This window comes from Plecotus auritus (genome assembly GCF_963455305.1).
Source record: "Plecotus auritus genome assembly, chromosome: 1".
Taxonomy (NCBI): Eukaryota; Metazoa; Chordata; class Mammalia; order Chiroptera; family Vespertilionidae; genus Plecotus; species Plecotus auritus.
The window spans coordinates 79,348,925-79,370,591 of record NC_137770.1 but is presented as its reverse complement, the minus strand read 5'-3'; the positions used below and the strand labels follow the sequence as shown (position 1 = coordinate 79,370,591).

At 42.4% G+C, this 21,667-nt stretch overlaps 1 protein-coding gene across 3 annotated transcripts in view; it reads right to left on the bottom strand.

The window, feature by feature from the left end:
* RYR3 (ryanodine receptor 3) overlaps positions 1–20,840 on the bottom strand; it is a 547,436-nt gene extending 526,596 nt beyond the window's left edge. For all 3 annotated transcript variants that reach the window (XM_080659255.1, XM_080659256.1, XM_080659257.1), the window contains exon 1: positions 20,723–20,840. In XM_080659255.1, coding sequence (XP_080515381.1) covers positions 20,723–20,773 — 51 coding nt within the window. In that variant the 5' untranslated portion in view covers positions 20,774–20,840. The remainder of the gene's footprint in view (positions 1–20,722) is intronic.
* Positions 20,841–21,667: the final 827 nt, after the last annotated feature.

The window sequence follows — 21,667 nt, the reverse complement described above, 5'->3', positions numbered from 1 at the left end:
CATAAAGTATATCCTTTAGTGAAGTATTGTTGGTAGCAAACTTTCTTAGATTTGTTTTGTATATAAATGTTTTTGTTCAGTCTTCACTCTTAAAAGACCATTTCACTGGATATATTATTTTCAGCACTTAAGGTAGAAATATACGTTATATGTATATGTTTTGTCACAGTAGAATTATTTAATTATATACTTATTAAAGGAATTGTATAATTATTATATTGAATGTATACATTATACATGTATTACTTTTGTCAAAGCAGAATAACTAGAAGCATTGTCATAACTAAGTGAATCATGGATACTGAGTCTATTTTTAGTTAAATTATTAAGAGTCTATTTTATTTTCTAGCTAAGAGTCTATTTCTAATTTGCTAACAAAAGTTACTTAATTAAACTGGACTATGCTTCAGTACATCTCCCTAAAATGTGGACTTAGCTAGTGATCTACTTCATAGAAACATCAGCAAATTAAACAGCTATAAAAGAATAGATGGAATAAATTTAAGTACAGGTTATTTTGCCTTCTTAACTATATGGGTGTATCCTAAAGTGCTAGGCATCAAGAACATCTTTACATTAATATTTGAAAGAGAATGAATCAAGTTTCAAAAGGTTATTCTTCCAAAAGACTCAAAGAATATTTGTCTTGAAAAAACTTCTTAGCTTAATGTATTAAAAAATATACAGTAGGATGAAGAGGCTGAAAAACTTAAACATCAACCTTTAAAACAGGTTCTTTCAACTCTGCCCATAAAACTGCAGAAAAGGCTCTGTCACTTGTGAGCTGGGCTCCTGAGGAAGCAGCTACCTGAAAATGAAGTGGGGTCCTCTGAATTTATAGAGCACTGATGAGTCTATATGCATTACATCCATCAAATGTACCTCCTACACCCAAATAAAGACAAAACCAAAACACATATTAAGCACAAAGATGCACAAGCACATGGACCAGCATTGACATGGATCAGTGTTTCAGCAAAACTTGGCCTAAGCCACTGCCACCTCACCTGGACCCTGCAGTCAACTTCCAACTAGTCTTCCAGCTTCCACTCCTTTCCTACCACATGGAAGTCAGAGTTCTTAACCATGTCACTCCTTTCTTAAAACCTTCCAAAGGGCCCTAGCTGGTGTTTCTCAGTGGTTAGAGTGTCAGCCCACATATCCAAAGGGTCGCTGGTTCAATTCCAGGTCAAGGGAACATACCTGGATTGCAGGTTCGATTCCTAGCTCCATCCGGGCATGTGTGGAAAACAACCAATCTATGTGTCTCTCTCACATCGATGTTTCTCTCTCTCACTCTCTCTCCCCCCTCCCTCCCTGCCTTTCACTTTCCCTAAAAATCAATGGTAAAAAATATCCATGGGTGAGGATTAACAAAAAGAAAAACAAAAGAATAAACTCCCAAAGGGTTCTCATCAGAATGACGTCCTAACTCCCTACTAGTGAAAAAGAGTAGAACACAGTGGTCAAGGATGGAGTCCTCGGAGCCACACCACCTGGCTCTGGCGTGTTAACACAATGTGAACTTAGGTAAGTTGTGAGTAAAACGGAGGTAATTACAATGCCTACCTAATGTATAAGGCTGAAATGTAAGTTAAATGAGTTAATACATAAAGTGTTTAGAATAGTATGCTCCACTTGATCTATTAACTTGGCTTCAAGGTCCTGTTATATCTGACGTCATCTTTTTACCTCCAACTTCATCCTCCACTTGCTCGTTCCACACCAGCCTCTCCTGCCTTTGGGCCTCTGACCATCTCTCTCTCTCTCTCTCTCTCTCTCTCTCTCTCTCTCTCTCTCTCTCTCTCCTTTTTTCTGTGACTTCTCTCTCATACCATTCAGAACTTGACTAAGATATAATCTTATCATTTTGCCTTAAATCACCACTAGACCTCTCCCCTGATTCTGTATTATTTTTCTCCTTAGCCTTTAGAAGTATATGAAATTATATTTACTCCTTGTTTTTATATTCATTGTCTGTCTCCCTCACTGTAGTATAAACTTCAAGAGCGCTACATGCCATGGTTCCAAACATATCCCTAGTGCTCACTGCAGTGCCTGACAATAGTATTTCTTAAATACTAGAATAAATAAAATGCTTACTACAGCATATGGTTACTCATAAATAACCTGTCAATTATTAGTATTGTGAGATAATATTAGACCTGGAACTGAATTTAAAAATTACCTAGCTCCATTCATTGTAGAGACAAATAAGCAATAGCCCAAGTTTGCCAAACTAGCGGCAGAGCTAAGACTATGACCCCAGTGCTAAATGGGTGAGTATACTTTTTAAGAGCAAATCCTGAGAAAACTAAGATTTCACTGGTTTTTATTCAAAGTTTAATTCTGTGCAACAACTGTATCTATAAGACTGATGAAGGGGACTGATAACCTGGGACTAGGGTGGCTGTGAGTAGCTATTCCTACTGCAGCTGCAATCTCTGCCATCCTGCTGGTAGCGTGCCTAGAATTCCAGTTATTAGTCCACTTATATGAATCAAAGCAATGGAGACTGATTTTAAAATAAAACTACCTAGGCACAGTCTTTGTCAATTTTTAATACCCTAGCTCAGATTAATTTACAGATACAGTAGCAAGATATCAAACAGAACCACAAAGTGAAGGAACACTGGATGGGTCGACTCTGGAAGGAAGAGTTAGAGCACAGGAGAGCCAGGCTCTGAGCAGCACCCTCTAGTTGTGTGTAGGAAGGCACAGCAGCACCCTCCAGTATGTGTGTAAGAAGATACAGTCAGCCAGTGGGAGGCACACTGGGGAGCAAAAAGTGGCATTCTGGCAACTGTTCCTGTAAGATTATTTCATAAAGGGAGATGCAAGGATCGAGAAAACAAAAACAAAGAAACTCCTCTTTTTGCTTTACTTAGTCTCAGTTTGTTTATGGGAATGACTAGAAGGCACGAGGAAGAAGTTTAGGTAGGTTTGATTGGTACATGAAAGACTATATAAATAGTATAGCCAATAAAGGGTATACCCCAATAATTTGGGAACAAAGAAATGTTACCCTGAAATGAAGTCAACAAGAATCATCTTCAGATGTTACTCATGAGATTAATTGATCAGATGGTGACTCCATAAAATGTAACACAAAAACTGACCAACCCTGGCTTCTGCCCAGAGTGCCTCAAGCCTGTACAAACAGATGGTCCTGAGGGACCCTCAGGGTCTTTATCTTTAGACACAGGATCACTTCCTTGAGACCGTTTGCACTGCCGTCTTGATTTAGCAACTATTGCCTTCCTAACTCCCAACTTTTGGCTCCATTTCTTAGATTCTGCAAAATAGTTCCTTCTTGGTGTTATATAACCACAAACATCTCTCTGTGCAACAAACTCTGGAGTCTCCTGTAATTCTGGGCTGCTTATGCTGGGAAGAAACCAGTCCTGTGGTCAGACACTGAGTAAAAAATACACTACCATTTGCCAGATTGTAAGAAACAGATATGTAGTAGCAAAAGGGTTTGATGCTAAAATACATAATGAGAATTTTGAGAACTAGAGATTAAGCATTTACTAGCTTGGCTCCAGCTTCAAGTATATAATATGTGCTCGAGTTCTTCTGACCAAAATGCACCCAAGTAGAATACCTCTCCACACACTAAAATGAGTAAGCATGATACAAATATCCTTTCAGAAACATGATTCCATCTGTCACCATCAATTCTTCACTCATCAGTTTAATGAACTTTAAAAACCCTATAAGTAATTTCTCCTGGTAAATATGAAGCCTGACTTGCTCATTTTTATATAAATCTTTTGGAACTTTTATTAGCATCACCCATGTCCCTTAGGAAGTGATGTCCCTGGGGACATAACATTTTTACTTTTTTTAAGAGACAACGTTAAATATCTGATGCTGACCCACTATGGAAACCCAGCTTAGAATTAACTACCAGCTCTTACCTATACATAAAGTAGAGCTGGGGGAGGGGGGGTGGTGGTGGTGGGCGGAAATCACTAGCACTTGTGCTTGATACATGATCTAAAAACCTTCTCTAAGTCAAGGGGGAGGCAATGGGCTTGGGAAAGAGGAGGAGGCGGGAGACAGTCCCTGGGCTTGCAGACCAGACATGCTGGATAACTACGGAAGGCCAGTAAGCAAGGAACAGCTGCTGTTGCTCTGACCTTACATCTCCTTTAGCTGGAGCCCTGATGGCCTACATTATTATTCCAGAGCTACACTTTACTTGTACTTATGCTTAAGTTCAGCAAAGACTGGGAAAAAGAGAGCTAGAAATGAGGAAATAGAGATGCAGCTTATAACAAGGAAAAAAGAGAGAAAACACAATGTAAAAGCAAGTGAGCAAGGGATAAAGGAAAACATATGCATGAAAAGGAGGAGGAAAAAGAAAGTAGTCTTACAGGTATACACACATCTGAATGAGTGTGTGTCTGGGTTTATTAAAACACTGCAAAATGATTCAGACATTTCAGTGACAATATTAGATCCAGGACCCAAAGTCTAAGTAAGACAATAATTGCACCCATTGTAACTTTTGGAAAGGAAGGCTGCAGATCAATCTTAACTAAAACATGGGGAATATGTGGATTCATCACTGCATAGATGTAATGTCCCCCAAACTATAATGAGGCTCTTGGTGAAAGCAAAGGGAGTATATCTGAAACATTCACCTTAATGGTTCCCTGTAGGTTAGAAATAGAGAGGGGGCTCATTTGAAGATGTAACACAGGACCTTACAAGAAGAGAGGGATCTGAGAAGGGATACCGGAAAACTAGGTGAGAGAAGGAAGCTGTGGTGAATGGCCCTCTTGATTAGCACTTTTACAAGGGAACAATGCTAAACTTGGAAAGCACTCCAGAAAGATAAGGATGTTTGTGAGCAGAGCTGTGATAACAGCCCACACAAGGGAATCAATAATTCCTCCTAGGTGGACCTAGAGGTAGAGCTTAGCTGGAACATGAGGTATCAGATTTCAAATAAACTTATGTTTTCTCCATTTTGTTTTATTAGTTTGTTCTATAAATGTTTATTCAGCAAATGCCATGGGCTGTGTTATGTTGGCCATTGGGGATACATCAGAAACAACAATAAAAATTCAGTCTCTGACTTAATCTCAGATACACACACTCCTTTTACACTTCATGGAAAAGAGTCTTATGAAGAAAAGAAGATTTCTCTACCATGAAACAAAGTTTGTGCAGTGTAATCAAGTACCAGATTATTTAGTGCAGACAACAATAAACAACAATTACTTTCCAGTCATATTCCTCACTAGACCATAAGCAAAACATTAAGCAAACAATTCGAATCCGTTTTGAATTTTTATCTATTTTTCCATGACTAAATCATAGGTCACTAAAGGGCAAGAGCCAGAGTATATGAAGTCTATTCAAGAAAGGGTTGCAAAATGCCATCCCTAGTGGCTTTAGAGGGCTGTGCACTCCATGGACTAGGAGTGCAGGAGCCCAAGTTTAACAATCTAAGGTATGAAGGACACTGCTGGTACTTAACAGACAGAGTTCTCAATAAGGCCTTTAATAGGACTATAACCCTTCAGTACTAACCAGTTTCTATTTTTTAGATGTGTTTAAAGTACCTACTTCTTTTTCTGTCATCTCAAACCCCTTGGCCTGAGCCAAGGTGAAACATCTTCTGTAGCTATAGAGTAGTTCTCACTCCATGAAGAAGTAGTTTAGGTGCAACATGAGACTCTTCTTTCATTTCCATTCCAGGGGCAAGGCCAGTTCCCTGTCAGGGGAGGTTCTCTCTTGCTAATCATCCCAGACCTCTCAAGTCCAGTCTTTACAGATGCACTTGCTTAAGTGATCTATATTTGTCCTTAAAGGGCCAACCAGATTCTCAAAGCATCAGATATCCAACTGTGATTTGAAGAAACCAATTTTAAAAAATCACCCTTACATAATCTATCCTATCTAAAAAAAAGAGTAATATGCAAATTGACCATCACTCAACACACAAGACGGCTGCCCCCATGTGGTCAAAGATGGCTTCCCCCATGTGGACACAAGGTGGCCACCACAAGATGGCCAGCAGGGGAGGGCAGTTGGGAGGGACCAGGCCTGCAGGGGAGGGCAGTTAGGGACAATCAAGCCTGCAGGGGAGGGCAGTTAGGGGTGACCAGGCTGGCAGAGGAGGGAAGTTAGGGGCAATCGGGCTGGCAGGGGATCAGTTAGGCATCAACCAGGCTGGCAGGGGAGTGGTTAGGGGGTGATCAGGCTGGCAGGCAGAAGCGGTTAGGGGCAATCAGGAAGGCAGGCAGGCGAGCAGTTGGGAGCCAGCAGTCCTGGATTGTGAGAGGGATGTCCGACTGCCTGTTTAGGCCCAATCCTACCAGGGGTCCCAGATTGGAAAGGGTGCAGGCTGGGCTGAGGGACATATTGCCCCCAAGCACAAATTTCATGCACCGGGCCTCTAGTATCTATATATTCTACTTTACCAAAACCATGCATACTGAATTAACGTAAGCATATCTTCTGAAATCTTTAGAATTAATTGTATTTATATTACAGAGTTCTCCATTACCTAATAGGTAAAAGCCAGATCATCTTGATTTGTTCCCCAAGTAGTTTTCCAACCTCATCTCCCAATAGTCTTCCATGTACCGCCTATACTCTAGCCTTTATAGTTTCCTGAACATGTCATATACTTTCACACCTCTGGGTTTTACTTTATAATGATCCTTCTGCCTGAAATATACTTTTAAGTCCATTTTCCATTGACCGACACCTTATAGAATTCACCCAGTTAAAATAATCCCTCTCTTCAAGCTTTCCCTGACTCCCTATTCAAAATTAACTATTCCTTCTAGAGTGCATAACTTTTACCCTTACTTATCACATTTTTGCCCCAACTTATTGTTAGTTATTTAAATGTCTAAATCTCCTACTATATCTATAATTTAAGATCCATGGAAATAAGATTATGTATTTTGCTCACCTTTAAATCTCTGGTCCCTAGCACGTGCCTTTCACATAGTAAATATTCAACAAATGCTTGCTCGCTAGATGGCTGGATGGACAAATAACACATAGCATCTCAGCTTCCCTACACAAAAATTAACAGAGGATTTCCAAGGCCTTTACCTATTTGCATAATATAATAATAAATCATAAATGTAATAATAATAATCATAAATATCTTACAATCCTTTTATAAAGGTTTTAGTTATTATCTAGGTCAATAGACATTGAAAAAAAGATACCTCAATTGGCTCCTATAAGAAAGAGAGAGAAACCTCATCATAGTCTATTCAGGAGGAAATCTCAGAAGAAGGTTCAGTAGAACCTGTAGGTCCTAAAGAGGGACCAGGGTTAGGGAGAAACAGAGATAATATAGAAGTAGAAATAAAGTAAGCAACATGGAAATAGTAAAGTATATTTCAAAGCCAAATAAAAATCAATCCTGAATGATTCAATAACAAACAATTAATAAAATGGCTTCTCTTTATCTGTGGCTAGGAGTGAAGGCTAAGTTTTCCTCCAAGCCTGTATGGTCACATGTCAGTGGAGGATGCTGGTGTCTGCTGTCTACAGCACTCAAGAACCCCATGGAAATAAAGGAGCCATCTAAAGTGGTTTCTGGTTTGTATATAGTACAGATTAGATATTTGAAAAGCACACAGAAATCCTTTCCAAAGTAAATAACATAATAAACATTTCTCAAAAAAAAACATCAGTTTGCAAACACCTAGAAACACAAAAACTACAAAAATATTCAACTAGTGAGAGTTGGGAACACATATATGTGATTGCACAGCCATCTTCATTTCTGTTTTCACAAGCTGACTTCATATAAGTCATTGAGGTTAGAAACTAAGACATTAGTCCCCATATTCCAAGTCTGAGTGACATCATGATATGGCTAGGTTTTTGCCTTCATGGTAACACATCAGTCTCACCAACCATAGGGCACAGAGAGAGAAACTTAGGCAGAGATAACTCAGTGAGGTAGGGATGTGGGGATTCATTCATTCATTCAAGTATTTTTGGAGACCTACCATGTGCCAAGCACAATCCTTAGTACTAAGAATTTAGCAAAGAAGACAAAGACAAAATTCTGCCCATGAGGCACAAACAGGATATGTAAATAAAATATATAGTATGCTATTTTAGATGTTGATAAGTGGCAAAGGTGAAGAAAAGTAGGCATCAGAAAGAGACATTTAACATTAGAATCACTCCTCTATTAATAGAAACCTATTATTGAGTTTCATCTAAGATACTGGCATCTACAAAATAAGATTGACATAAAAATTATGAAATTAGTGATGAAATCAGTGATGCTTGGCCTCTTTGCTCCTTGATCCTTATCCTTTAGATGCCTTTTTTAAAATGTATCCTCTCTTGCTCCTATTTCTCTAGGACAGTGGTCGGCAAACTGTGACTTGCAAGCCACATGTGGCTCGCAAGCCGCAGTTTGCCACTCTGTTGACTAATGAGTTTGCCGACCACTGGGATAGGGGCTTAATCACAAGGAACAACAACCATCTGTAATTATTGGAATCGAGAGTCTAGGATAGGAGATCCAGGGTAAGCTGCTACAGAATTAAATCTGCCAGCACCTAGTGACCATTCCTTATCTTTCACAGCCATATCACCAGATCAAGATATTTTTCCTACACAATCTAACAATCTAAGAAAAAGTATAGCAACATCTAAACCCACTCCCTTTCCCTTAGACAATACATTTGCCTTGGAGATAAATGCCTTAATCCAAAAGAGTATCTTGAATATCAGGAATTCCATGCACCTTGTCATAGGATGAGGGACAAGTCTGGGGCAAAAGGCTCACATCCTTCCCAAGGACATATTATACCGAACATGGGGCCATAGAGAGGTTAAACCTAGGTCTCTTTTTTTCTAAAACCCCAATAAACCTACTTTTTAACTTTCTTTTGATTTTGGGAGTTTAGTTCTGGGAGCCTCTTCTGGCTTTATGTGATATTTGCCTTCTTATATGCATTCTGAAAGCTTCACCAGGACACAGACATGAGTGACATGCACTCAGCACAGTCAGAGACCAGAGCAAAGCCCCAGGATCAGTCAACGTACTTGTCATCACCTACAAACAGCTGGCAGTCAGGCATAGGTTCTTGTTCATTAAAAGTGTGATTCTGGGCTGCAACCTTCATGGGTTCAGAAAATCAAGCACAAACACATGCACACCCACAAGTTTGCATTTGGCTAAGTTTTCCAGGGAGCAGGTGGGAGAGCTGTTTAAATTTTTCCCAATTAGTTGAATTAGAAATTATAGTAAATAACCACTTTAGGTAAATCTTCTACTCTCCTTCCCCCAAATGTTTCCCAAATCACTGAGGAGCAGCTGCTTTGGGATCCCAGGTGGCTGTAGGAGCCGGGTCTGAACATGGGTGCTGGGGCCTGCCTAGGGGAATCTCCAGCTACTGGGGCGTAGGCTCTACCATCAAGATGAGAATTATATCAAATCATATATTGTAGCACAGAAGAGAAAATACGCATAGATGAGTCAGATGCTATGTTCGTTATAGTTCTACAAACATTACCATATTTAATATCTCAACAGTCACGAGAAATGTTATTAATATCCCCGTTTTAGGGATGAAGAAACTGTCAGGTCTCATAGCTTGTAAATAGCTTACAAATGATGAATTCAGAATTCAAACCCATGTCTGTCTTACCTGAAGCTCTCAACTACTCTCTTAATGGAGACCACTATGTGATAATGATATTTACACTGCTGACAATGATCATGGTGATCTGAAAATAATATGTGGTTCCAGAGAAATCATCAAGTTTAAGGTTGACAATAGGAAAGAACTAGGATATTCAATAGAGAAAAAAAATCTGGTCTGGCTAGGCAAAATTTATATTAATAGTTATTTATATGAATTTTATACAATTATGCCTGATTATGATCCAATAAAATATTTATGTACAAAAATTAATGTCAGAATAACTTTAATCTAAATTTAATTTGATTAGCATAGTGAGCTCTCTGTACATATGTAGTCAGGCTTCATTATTGCCCGGGTTCTGATACGCATGTGTGACATCTCCACAGTATTTTATACTTTATAAAGCACACTCTCGGTGGACGTCCTTAGGCCAGACATTATTAGATGTTGGTGAAGGAGGTAGTTAATAGTAATAAAATAGGGCCTTGTTCTGGAGAATCTTGGGGCCCAATCGTTTCAGCCTGACCCTTCCCAGTGAATTAGTTATGATTCTATAGATTAGGAAACTGAGTCTGGAATAGATAAAATAGCTCAACTATATAGTTTAGTTCTCTATCCACAACTAAAATGGTGAAATATATTGCTAATTAGTGAAATACCCAGATTTAGCACCAAAAGAAATCTCTTTCTATTGTTTTTTAAAGAAATCAAAAGCCTACCCATTCTGAGTCATTTAGGGAAATCTCGCTTGAACTTTTTAAATGAAATTTCCTGTATACTTAGCCCAATTTAGCTTTCAGTGATTGAGACACGCTTTATGAGTGAAAATAAAGAGCTAATTTGAGTGATGCGACTTAATAAAAAACAAGGTGTAACTAGACTCCCTGTATGTCACTCTTAAATGTTTAACTAGGTAAATATTTACTCTCATCCAGGGAGGGGAAAATTCTTAAGAGTTACTAAATAGCCAACATCATCCAACTTAATTCCATGGATATCAGAGAGGGGCAAAATGAGAATAATGTTTGAGAGAGGAGGGGGTGAGACTCAGAGGCTTGGGCCACTGCCCAGCAGCAGTGCCCCCAGAGGAAAGGGCACTAAATATGTAACAAGAATGGAGCTTTCCATTAGGTTCATGCTTCATATCCGCAGACACGAGAACGGATCAGAGAAGGTGCAGAGCCAGACCTTTACAGTGGGATGACCTTGCATTGCTGAAAATATAGCAAATTCCCAGGAAGGTAAATTTCCAGATTTAAAACACGGTTGAAAAGAAATCTCCCAAACCAAGGACAATGAGTCGCTTGTGTTTAGGATTCTCTAAATCATGTTGTCCATCCCTTGATGCAAGTAATCAAAAATTGTTGGAGGAAAAGCCAATCAGCATTTACATCAAGAAGCCTTACAACATTGGCCCTCTGAGAATTGGCCTATCAATATGTGTTCTTGAGGCCATGTCCATTCCAGACACCTTTCCACCCACAGAGCCTAGTCTCATTATAGTTCAGCAGGATGCCAGGAATCAAGATCACAGAATAGCTATAGGGTATCATCCCTTTGTACTTTTCAACTATAAAATGAATGTGCAGTGACATTTGGAGTAATGTCAATGTTTACTCTGTTTGTTGAGAGAATATTAATAGCTAATACATATTTATTGAGGACTTACTATATGTTGGACACTCTTCCAAGCACTTTATATGGATTAATTCATTTAATCCTCACAACCACCCTTGGAGACAGGCAATATTATTACTCTCATTTAACACATGAGAGAAAAGGCACAGAAGTTAAGAAATGTCTCCAAGGTCACACATTTTAATAAGAACATTTTGTACTATAGAAGTATGAAAATTTTAAATTAATTGTTATAAATTCATCTGAAGTGACTGATGTCCTAGCTGCCTCAAAACAAGACTGAGTTCCCTCTTGACACTCAGCTGAGGGAGGCATGGGATGTTAAGGTGTCTTGTTCACCTATATAATTCTCCCCATGACTTGTTCAGAGCCAGGCATCAGGATGTTGTTCAGTAAATGTTGAATAGATACCCTACTTACTCTAAATTTCATGATATCTATATCCTTGTGACAATTTTAAAGGGTGTTTAAAAAGCTAGCACAATCAGAATTCATTTTGAGGATCAAGTCTATCATTTATTAAATCCCATTCATCTGTCTGCCTGCCCATCTCTCTCTTATACACTGTGATTAATGACACATTGTCATTTACATTGACATTTTCATCCAAGAACGTTGATTGTGAGCCTGATCCTACTCATAAAAATATTCATGCATTGTAGGGAGCGCATTTGCTCCGAATCTGAGGTTTCATCCAAAGCTGCAAACTGGCAGGCAGCTCACAATCCTGCTGCAGATGTGTTTTGCTTGGCTGGCAGTGTTTAAGAATTTTGTTATTTGAATGAATTCGTAGACCAAGCCCACCTTTCTCTGTAAAAAAAAAGGGGGGGGGGATGCCGGGGATAGGGAGAAGGCCTATTCACACATTTAGTTACCTGCCTGGACTCAAAATTTTTAAGTTTGTGAGCTCTGACCTAAATGTACCTAGTGATTTGAAGTCCACTGAAATTAACATCTCTGTGTCCCTGGAGTTTATAATCTATGATTCATGCTTCAGAGTGATAGGAGCCTTTTCAGGCAAGCTGGTAATAAATAACCTTTATTCCAAGCTACTCCCTCCATATACTGTATACACACCTAGTTCTCTTAGAAGAAACTTGGAGTCCCTTCACTACTATTTTTGAGTCATCTCTGATATATAATCACCATTGCATGATTTATAAATGGATGAACTAAAACACAGAGAAGGACAGACAACTCTGCAGGTATCTGGCAGTAGAAATGCCACCAAATAGAGCAAATGCTTTAGCTCTGAGTTTTACCCACTTGACTGGTATGTTCCCTGTTAAGTTTTTCATCCTAAAATCCTCTTACAAATAAATGAGATTTGTTCAAGACATCACTATGACTTATCCTTGGACACCTCTTTTCTAGCTTTCCAGGGCAGAAGAGAGGATGAGTTGGTGGGGAACCACTGCTAAGGTTACGAACAACAGCCACATGTCCTGAATAATAACAATGAAGGGGGTGATGAGGGGCTCGCCCTCCTCCAGGAGTAGCTGCCCTATTTTGACTTGACCTCTTGGATTCAGCCTTTGGTCCAATATGGAGTTGAGATCAACTGGATCTCTCTTACTAGCCCTAGTATTACTTACAGTCTGGACCTGCTCATGGCTTAGAGTGCCACAGTTCCAATCAATACTTCTTACACTGTGGACACTCACGTACCATTGATGGAGAACTTTCCATTTCTTGCTGTAGCTCTCTCCGCTCAGGCCCAATAAAGAACTCAACTGTGAAATTATTGGAGAGTAAATGTCAGACCCTGTCACTGGTCTGTTGAGAAGCCTGTACCTTCCAATAAGATCCTTTCCTATTTGCTGCATTGGTAGATATGCAGGTCTTCTTGGCATTCTCTCTTTTTGCTGTAGGAACTGTGCTAAATTGGTTTCAGGGACTCTGGATCATTTTCTTGGGATATGATGAGTAACACATCAACAAATATGATAACTAATAGTGGAATTTTGCTGCTCAAACACTTTTCTACTTCAGGAAGGCTGTGCCTTAGTTCTCACTTTGATGTAGAACACTTCATCTTATAAAAATCTGAGACTTCCTTTTTCTGACTTGTTGTCTTTGATTCTGAATTATCTAAAATGAAGTATTTATGAGCACCAGCCCTGGCTGCAAATAGTGCTCTTCCCAGTGCCTACCATGAGGTTGGCCACCATCTCCTGTGTAGCTCAAGGCTTCCTCTCCTCTGATCAAAAGTCATAAGCAGGTACAGATGCAGTCTCTGTGGCACCACTCCCAGAACCCAGACTGCTCTGCCCTGATGCTTCTTTTGCCCACTCAGGGTTCTCCTAGAACCAGTACAGTGCTCACTTAGGTTTGCCCCTCTCGATAGTATTCCCCAGTACTCTTATCTTTCACCAATTCAATTCCTATTCCTTCAGGAATTGGTTCTGCTCAGCTGTTAATGATGCTAATCACTAATGGTACCCGCTGAGGTAACAGCTTTGCATCTCAGTATTTTGATAGGAGGAATTTCTTGAGTCAGTGCTTTAACCCATAGGAAGACCAAGGAGAAAGATAGCCTCTGTACATGTGTCACACTGACATCGATACCAACCCAAATTTTTATTCTTACACTTTCCTTACAGCTGTGCTGCCTTGCTCATCCCCTGGTCAGTTCCACAGCATAGATTAACATATAAACTGAACTCAGTGGAGAAATTGTTGATGGCTAGTAAGATTCTACACAGGTAGCAACAGCTCTGTCTCCAGAGCTCTCTCCTGTATCCATTGCACTCTTAAAGTTAACAACAGCAAGCAGATGTCATCCCAAAAGGATGGCTCATGAGATGGCCCCTTTTGGGGCACCGAGTCCAATAAAAATATGACCTCCTTAAATAGATAAGACCTGAAATCAATGAGGAGTTCACTGTTTAAGAAGGTGGGAGGTGAATGAAAAACAAAACACACACACAGATAAAAGGGGTCTGGTGCCTTAGTGTCTCCTAACTGTAAGGCTGTGTCCCACCTAAAAGGAAAAGAGCCCAGCATAGTCCTGCAGAGTCAGCAATGTGCCCCGAGCTAGACACAGGAGGAACAGCATGTGAGGAGAGGAGGCACAGCTCTTTTGTTTTTGAATATTGCATCACCAGTCTCAGAGCTGATCTGAACTTTGGTTTCTAACAGTCAGAAATGACATAAGGAGGGGAAAAATAATCATGGTACCTCACAAGGCCCATCCCTGTAGTAGGATCAGGGCTAAGGTGCCAGCACTTTCTCTTTCCTTGCTCTGAACTGAAGAGATGCTATGATGGCAAAACTCACTGGGGCAAGGGAAACTGCAGTGGCTGGAAATGTCTTTATCCCTAAAATATCCCACTGATGTCCCAACAAGAGGATGGCTGAGAGGACACTAGTTCGAAGCCCTACAGATGGGATTTGGCTTGCTGGGCAGAAGTAGTGCCCGGCAGCCTCAGCATTGGCTGGGATCCCACCACAAAAGCATCTGCTTCATCCAGGTGCAGCCAACAGGAACTTTTCAGAGGTCCTGACTCCCTAAACAGACATGACAGAAGCAGCAAAATCCCTGGGACGAAAAGCAGGGCTGTTTTACAGGAAATCTGGTCCCAATTCTCTAGGGAAAAGGAAGAATGGGCTCATAAAAGAAGTGGAAGGGAGGCATTGGGAAGGATAGCTTTGAAAGGAAGAGATATGGGATTCAATAAGAAAAGGTGGTCCTATGGGAAATAATTGCTCAGGTTATTTTCTAAGAAGACAAAAAAATAACTGAATGCTCTGTTTCCGGCTCAGAATCCAGGAAGCCTACGTGGCCTCATGAAGAATATTGTGCCAACTGATTTACCTTCTCCATCAAGTGTTTTAGTCAAATCACTTGAGAAAAGTGGCCAATTGCTTTAGTCAAGTAATTTCCCAGATAGATGTACTGGGGCTAGACCAACACTGGAGACGACGTAATGACTCTAAGATGAAAGGGAGGACCTGTAGCAGAAAACATATGAGAGAGGAGAAATGTAGCTCTGTTTCAACAAAATCCAGTCATAGTAGAGTTATTTCCTAGTGCAGGAGAAACACAAAGATAATACCCTACAAAACATACCTTCTCCACTCTTTGGGGGTATTATTGAAATTACCATTGCCTCTCCCCATACTTCTGTGAAGTTGTCAAAGCAGGTTCTATCTCCATATAGTGGGGCAAATGAAACTTCAATTTCCTTAAGTAACTCGTCCAAGGTCACAGTGAACTAGGTCTAGAAAGAAGAATTCCTGCCTCTAAGTGCAATTTTAAATTACATCATTCCACCCCACCAGGTAAATCTTGTATTAAGGGTACCTTAATGATAGAGCTAATTTAGGATTTATATGGATGTGGAATTATGGGAAATAAACTAAAAAGTATTGGTATCTGAAGACATGGGACCTCCTGGGCCTACACAAGAGATTGGTAATTCTTAATTCACTAGATGGGTGCCAAATGTATTAGTAGTAAGGTAAAGGAACAATTAAATTATGAAATAAAATGTTATCCCCAGGAACAAGTAAAAACAGACAATCACAAAACAAGCAAAAGAGCAAATGAACACAAATATAATAAAGACCCATTTAAATACAAGTCCTTCAAAAATAATCATCAGAGTATTTGGCTCTCCAGATAAAACTTTCTTCTTCAACATTTTTTATCTTCAGATCAACTCTAAGAAACCTGAGAAATATTTTCCCCTCTAAATCAATATTGAAAAAGGAGTAAAGAATTTTTTTTTAAATGTATTTCCCTGAATTGTCCTCATTCTGCTTAGCATTTAATTTTTAAATATATTTTTATTGATTTCAGCAAGGGGGGAAGAGGGAGAGAGAGATAGAAACATCAATGATGAGAGAGAATCATCAATTGCTACTGGGGATAGAGCCTACAACCTGAGCATGTGTCAAGGCTGGGAATTGAACCCTTACCTCTTGGTTCATAGGTTGACACTCAACTACTGAGCCACACTGGCTGGGCCATATTAGCATTAAAAAAAAAAAAAAAGATCCACAGACATCAAACATACTTACTTCAACTACAGGCCTGTCCATGGTCTCACTCTTACACTGGGCTACAACACATTCCAAATATTTCCAAGTTCACTGTCACCATCACCTCTTCCCCAGTAGCTCAGCAGCTTAAAAGCCCTTAGGACAACTCTGGCCATGGACCATCAGTGCCTTGGAGGTAAGAGCCACCACCCCTAGTCCTGATGCGGCTTTCTGACACAAGTTAATTCCTTTGTGAAAAGGATCTAGCTTCCTTCTCACAGCCACAGGGTCATCTCCCTGACAAGGAGGGGATATTAGGTGCTCAGCTGCTCTGATATGGCTCTTTATTAAGATGAGCTCTCTGAAGGCAAGGGAAAGAGTCTGAGAAGGGCCGGACGTGACGTTGGGAGGCTCAGAGTATGGAAATGTGAGTTTTCTCATTTTAACCATCAAACTAATTCAGCCCAACAGCTCTCCAAAATCATACACTGGGGTATATGGACCTACCTTCCAGCACTCTGTCTATTACTGCTCAGTGTCACCCTGAGCTGCTGTGCCTGAAGGAAGAAGTCACTCATGTGCACCCCCTCCCCCTGCCTCCTTGAGGAAAAGCTATCAAAAGCATGACACTGGCATCACACAGCTGTTACGTAAACAGACGCCACTGAGGGAAGAAGCAATCAGTAATCTATAAACTACCAAGTGAATGTTCACTGTCATCCCAACCTGGGACAGCCTGCTCTGGAAGGACGTGCGCTCACGTTAGTGCCGCAGCTCAGATGCAGGGATTTGTTCTGCTCACCCTGCAGGGCAGAACCCAAGACCATGGCATTGGTCTCGATTCTCAGCCTAGTGCCTTCTCTTGTTCCTTGAGAGCAGCAAATTTAGAAAAAGGAGGACAACTTTCTACAAGGAGGGCTAAAAACCGATCTTTAATAGGAAATGAATAGAAACGAATGTCTACTTAGTCCTGTTTCAATGAACTTTGTGGTGGAGAGGCGTTTGAAAAGAGAAAGCTGTGGTATTTTAAAGCTTAGAGACTTTTCTTCCTTTCTTTTTAAATGGATACTATAGTCTAAGGGGAACGCTGGGAGGAGAAAACATCTCTGCCTGGCTCTCCCGAAGCATGACGCGGTGCCAGCTCCACCAACTGTCTGGAGATAGAGTAATTGTCACTCTTCTAACCGTAACTTCTTGCTTTCAGATCAGCGGCTGGCAGGTTTATCTGCCGCTGAGCAGCTTCGAAGCCGCGTCAGTGACACTGGCTACGTCAGCAAGAGCAGTTGGAAGGGAGGTTGATGCCACAGCCAGCAGCGGTGGGAGGAAAATTTTAGCCTTAAGTAAAATTCTTAGGTCTATTTGTCTGGCTGACTCTTTCTCACTGACTTGAACGACTGCCAGTGACTTCAGAGACCAGAAGAGGATGTGTAGTTTTGCACAGTTGTTTTCAGCTTTGGGGTACAGGAGCATTTACTTAACATCATCTGCTCCCACTTCCAAACCCCTTGTGTAGAGCCTGCCCCATGCCTGGGAGGGGGCGGGCTTCAAATGTATCAAAGGATGCAACAAGGTGAACATCACCATCCAGCAAGTGTCTAAGGCCCCACTACCCATGTGTTATAGTCATGGCTGCAGTGATCCTGGCCTATTTCATACCATCGATAGGTCTCACTGCTTTCATGTCTGTCACTGTCATAATAAGCAGAACACCATAACCACCAATTGGATGAGGCTCCTTGACATAATGCTATTCTATGGTCTATTTATTTTTAACAGGCTTAAAAACCTCTGCTTCTAGAATGGCAAACCTGTAAAGTTCCCGGGTTTCAAAGATAGGATTCTATTTCATCATTATATCAACCACCTTCTAGTCCAGAACAATGTTACGGTGAGGAGGCATTACATGACTGAAATATAATCAAAATGCTTTAAAAGATTTTGTTTTGGGAAAGAGAGAAACCCTAAGATAAAGGTAGTTGGAGGAGTTCAAACTGAAATAACTTCTCGAACCAAGGCATATTAAAAAGTGAGAAAACTCCTGTGCTGGCACAGCCCTGTCATTCCCGAACCCCCTAAGAGCAGCAAGATAAAGACAAAATTTTACACAGATCAAAACTTATGGTGATTGGCTTCAAAGAAATGATTTGGTTTTATTCATGGATACCGAAGGAGAGGGTCAGAATTCGGAAAGCAGCCGTTTCCTTTCAGTATATTTTCAAGACTCTAACCTCTGGAATAATGCTCAATGTCAGGCTGTAGTGGGAATTTAATTTATCACTATGTAATGACAATTATCAGTAACTTGCTGGGCAACCATGGCCAAGTCCTTGATTTTTCTGTGCCTCCGTTTGGTCACCTGAGCCTATTTCTCTCCAATAAGCCAAAGATGAAGAAGTTAAGCTGCTTCACAGGTTACTGAGGAACATGCCTAAAAATACTTAAGGTGATTACTAGAAGAAAAAGAATCAGTAATGTCACATTTGGAGTCCCTTGCCCCGTGCTTACTTCTAGCTCTCTCTGGAAGCCATAACTGATATGCAACAGGGGCCCTTAACATTGGTCCTGGAACCCAGGGGCTATGGATGGGGTTTACCAGTAAAAGAAGCAAGATGCCCAAGACATAAAAGTTGAAGAACCACTGCTCTACAGTAAGCCTTAGTTGCAGGTATACTTCACAGTCACACTGCCCCATAGAGAAGAAAAGTCAGGGAGGTGGCCACAGAGGCCAAGAGAAACATGTAGGACTGGGATCTCAAGAAAACCACCAGGATTTTGCCTTGACCTTCTGGGTCATCTATTCAACACTGACCCTATCTGTCAGAAGGGATTTTTTTTTCAATCAATAATGCCTAGAAGACCACTGATAATAAACAGAAGAAATGAAAGACAGAGGAGGGCACAAGGCAGGGAGTACCTGAATTGCCACCCATCTAATACACCTATTAGAAGGAAAGCCTAGGAATTCCACAGGGCATTGGGAGAACAGGCAGCTTTGTAACAAAAGGGTTGTGAACAGGGCAACTGTGGGCCCCATCTTGTGTGCACTGTGAGAGAGGAGGAGGGGGTCTGGGTCTGCAGATCAGATGACTAATTCTGTAGTATCAAAAGGGTGGTGGGTTCCACTCTATCTCCCAAATGAGACCCAAGTCCCAGCCCTGACAGAGAAACCATGTTTGGTAGAGAAACGAAAAGGAATTGTAAGAATGCACTTCAAGAAAAAGAAGGAATGGTCCAAAAGATGGACAAGAGCTAAGTTATGATTTTCAGAGACCAGGTCAGAAGCGTACACAAAAAGAAAGGAGGGAGAGGAAGAGAAGAATTGTGTTCTATTTTCGCAGAGCTAGACAGCACATATAAAAGGATCTAATACTTATAGAGCAATTTACAGTTTACAAAACATTATGACAGTAATTATCTCATTTAATCCTTATCACTCTGAAACCCTGGTTATATTTTCTCCATTTTACACCAGGAAATAGAGGCTAAAAAGGGCGGATTAATTGATTTGTTCAAGGTCACCTGGCTGAAATCAGAGCTGAGGTGCACCCCAACTCCCCCCCCCCCCCCAAACACACACACACACACTCATCCTGGTTGTCATTCACCTTGAAAGTCTTTTCATTAACTTCTAAAGGGCAAGGTTGATGTGACTACCACAGACACCCCTCACTCCACATCCCCCCCACACACACACCCCCACACACACTTCCCCTAAAATATGGGGCAGAGCAGCGCCCTCCGGTGCCAGGGAGGGGACCTGAGTGACGCTGAGCCACACACCGGGGTTTCCCTGTCCTGCAGGGCTCCTAGGAGCCGGGAGCAGAAGCCAAGGTTCCTCAAGTAACGCTCCTGTAGCAGCTGACGGCTTGGGGCTTAAGGTGCAAGGGACAGCGCTGGATGAATTTCCTTCCCAGCGAGTCCAGGACTGGGACCGAGCATTTGTGCCCGCTTTTGGCGCTCGGATCCCCTACTCGCCCCTGCCCCGCAGGTTCCTCCGGAGGCTCTCCATTGCGCGGGGCCGCCTCCGAGGCAGGGGGCTGGGGTGCAGAGTTAGGGGTGACAGAGTGGGCCGACTCTGGGGCGAGATCTGCCACTTCTGATCCTCTGGGTCAGGGCAACCACGAGCAAGCCCTGGCTGGAAGTTTGGGCACCCAAGGTTTCAGGTCAAGTAGCAAGTTGCCAGGAGAGTGGTAGAGGTGGAAGTGGAGGTCTGGGATGGGGATGGAGGTAGGGGGGAAAGGGACAGGCAGGAGAAAGAGCCTCTTCCCACGTAGCCCCTCACGGCCACGCGGGTGGGTGGCTGGTCCGCCTCTGCAGCCCACGGGTGCGGAGAACGCGCCGGGCACCGGGCACCAGGCACCGCGGCGCAGCGCAGCCCCTCCACGCCCGGCTCCGTGCTCCTCCCCACCTGCCCGCCACCTCGCCCCGCCACGGAGACTCACAGTCCGCAGGAACTGGATCTCGTCCTCGCCGCCTTCTCCCACTTCGGCCATGGCTCCCGAGACGTCGGCGCTGCCCCAGCCTCCGGCGCTTCTGCTTCCCCGGTAGCCGCTCTGCGTGCGCTGGTTGCTGCTGCGCTCTGCTCTTCTTCCTCCTCCTCCTGGGCCCCTGGCTCAGCTCAGCAGCGCCGAGCTAATCCCCGACCATATATAGGGAGCTGGGCTAACACCCCACTGCACTGCAGAGCGCCAACGCCAACCAAGCAGCCCGCCTACCTCTCTCACCTCTCGCCCCAGCCAAGTGCGCTGCGGGCCGTGGGCCCCGTGAACAGTGCAGCGCCCGGCGCTCGGTGCGGGGCGGCGTGGCGCGGGGAACACGAGTGGGGGCCGGCGGACCTCCCCTCACTGCACCGCGCTGCGCCGTACACTCAGCGGAGGCGTGCACCCCGCGGCGACGAGATCTGCCCCCTACCCAGCTCAGATCCACACACAAAGGCCAGTTGCTTAGGTCCAGCGCAGCAAGACTGAGCACCAACCCTCTGCCCACTTTGCTCTCGTGTTTTGTGTGAGTGTGTGTGTGTGTGTGTGTGTGTGTGTGTGTGTGTGTGTGTGTGTGTTGAACTCGAATGCCTTGTTCCAACCTTAGTGCCTTGGAAGGCTGAGAGGGGTGTGCCTGTGGTTTTCTGAGAGGCAGGGAGAAAACGGTGCAGTGAGGGTGTCTATCCATTCATTAGAAAGTTTGCTCCTCCGGGGCAGCCCTTTCTGCACCGTAAGAGAGCCCCTGCCCCTTCAATATCCAAATAGTATATTTCACCAACCCCCTTGATTGTCCATTGCGGCTGGACAGGGTAACTTTTCTCTGTGCCTTAGGAAGCTTCCCGAGCTCCCATTCCATCCGCAATTCAGAGGTCAGATGGCATCAGAATCCTTTCTCCCTGCCTACCTCTC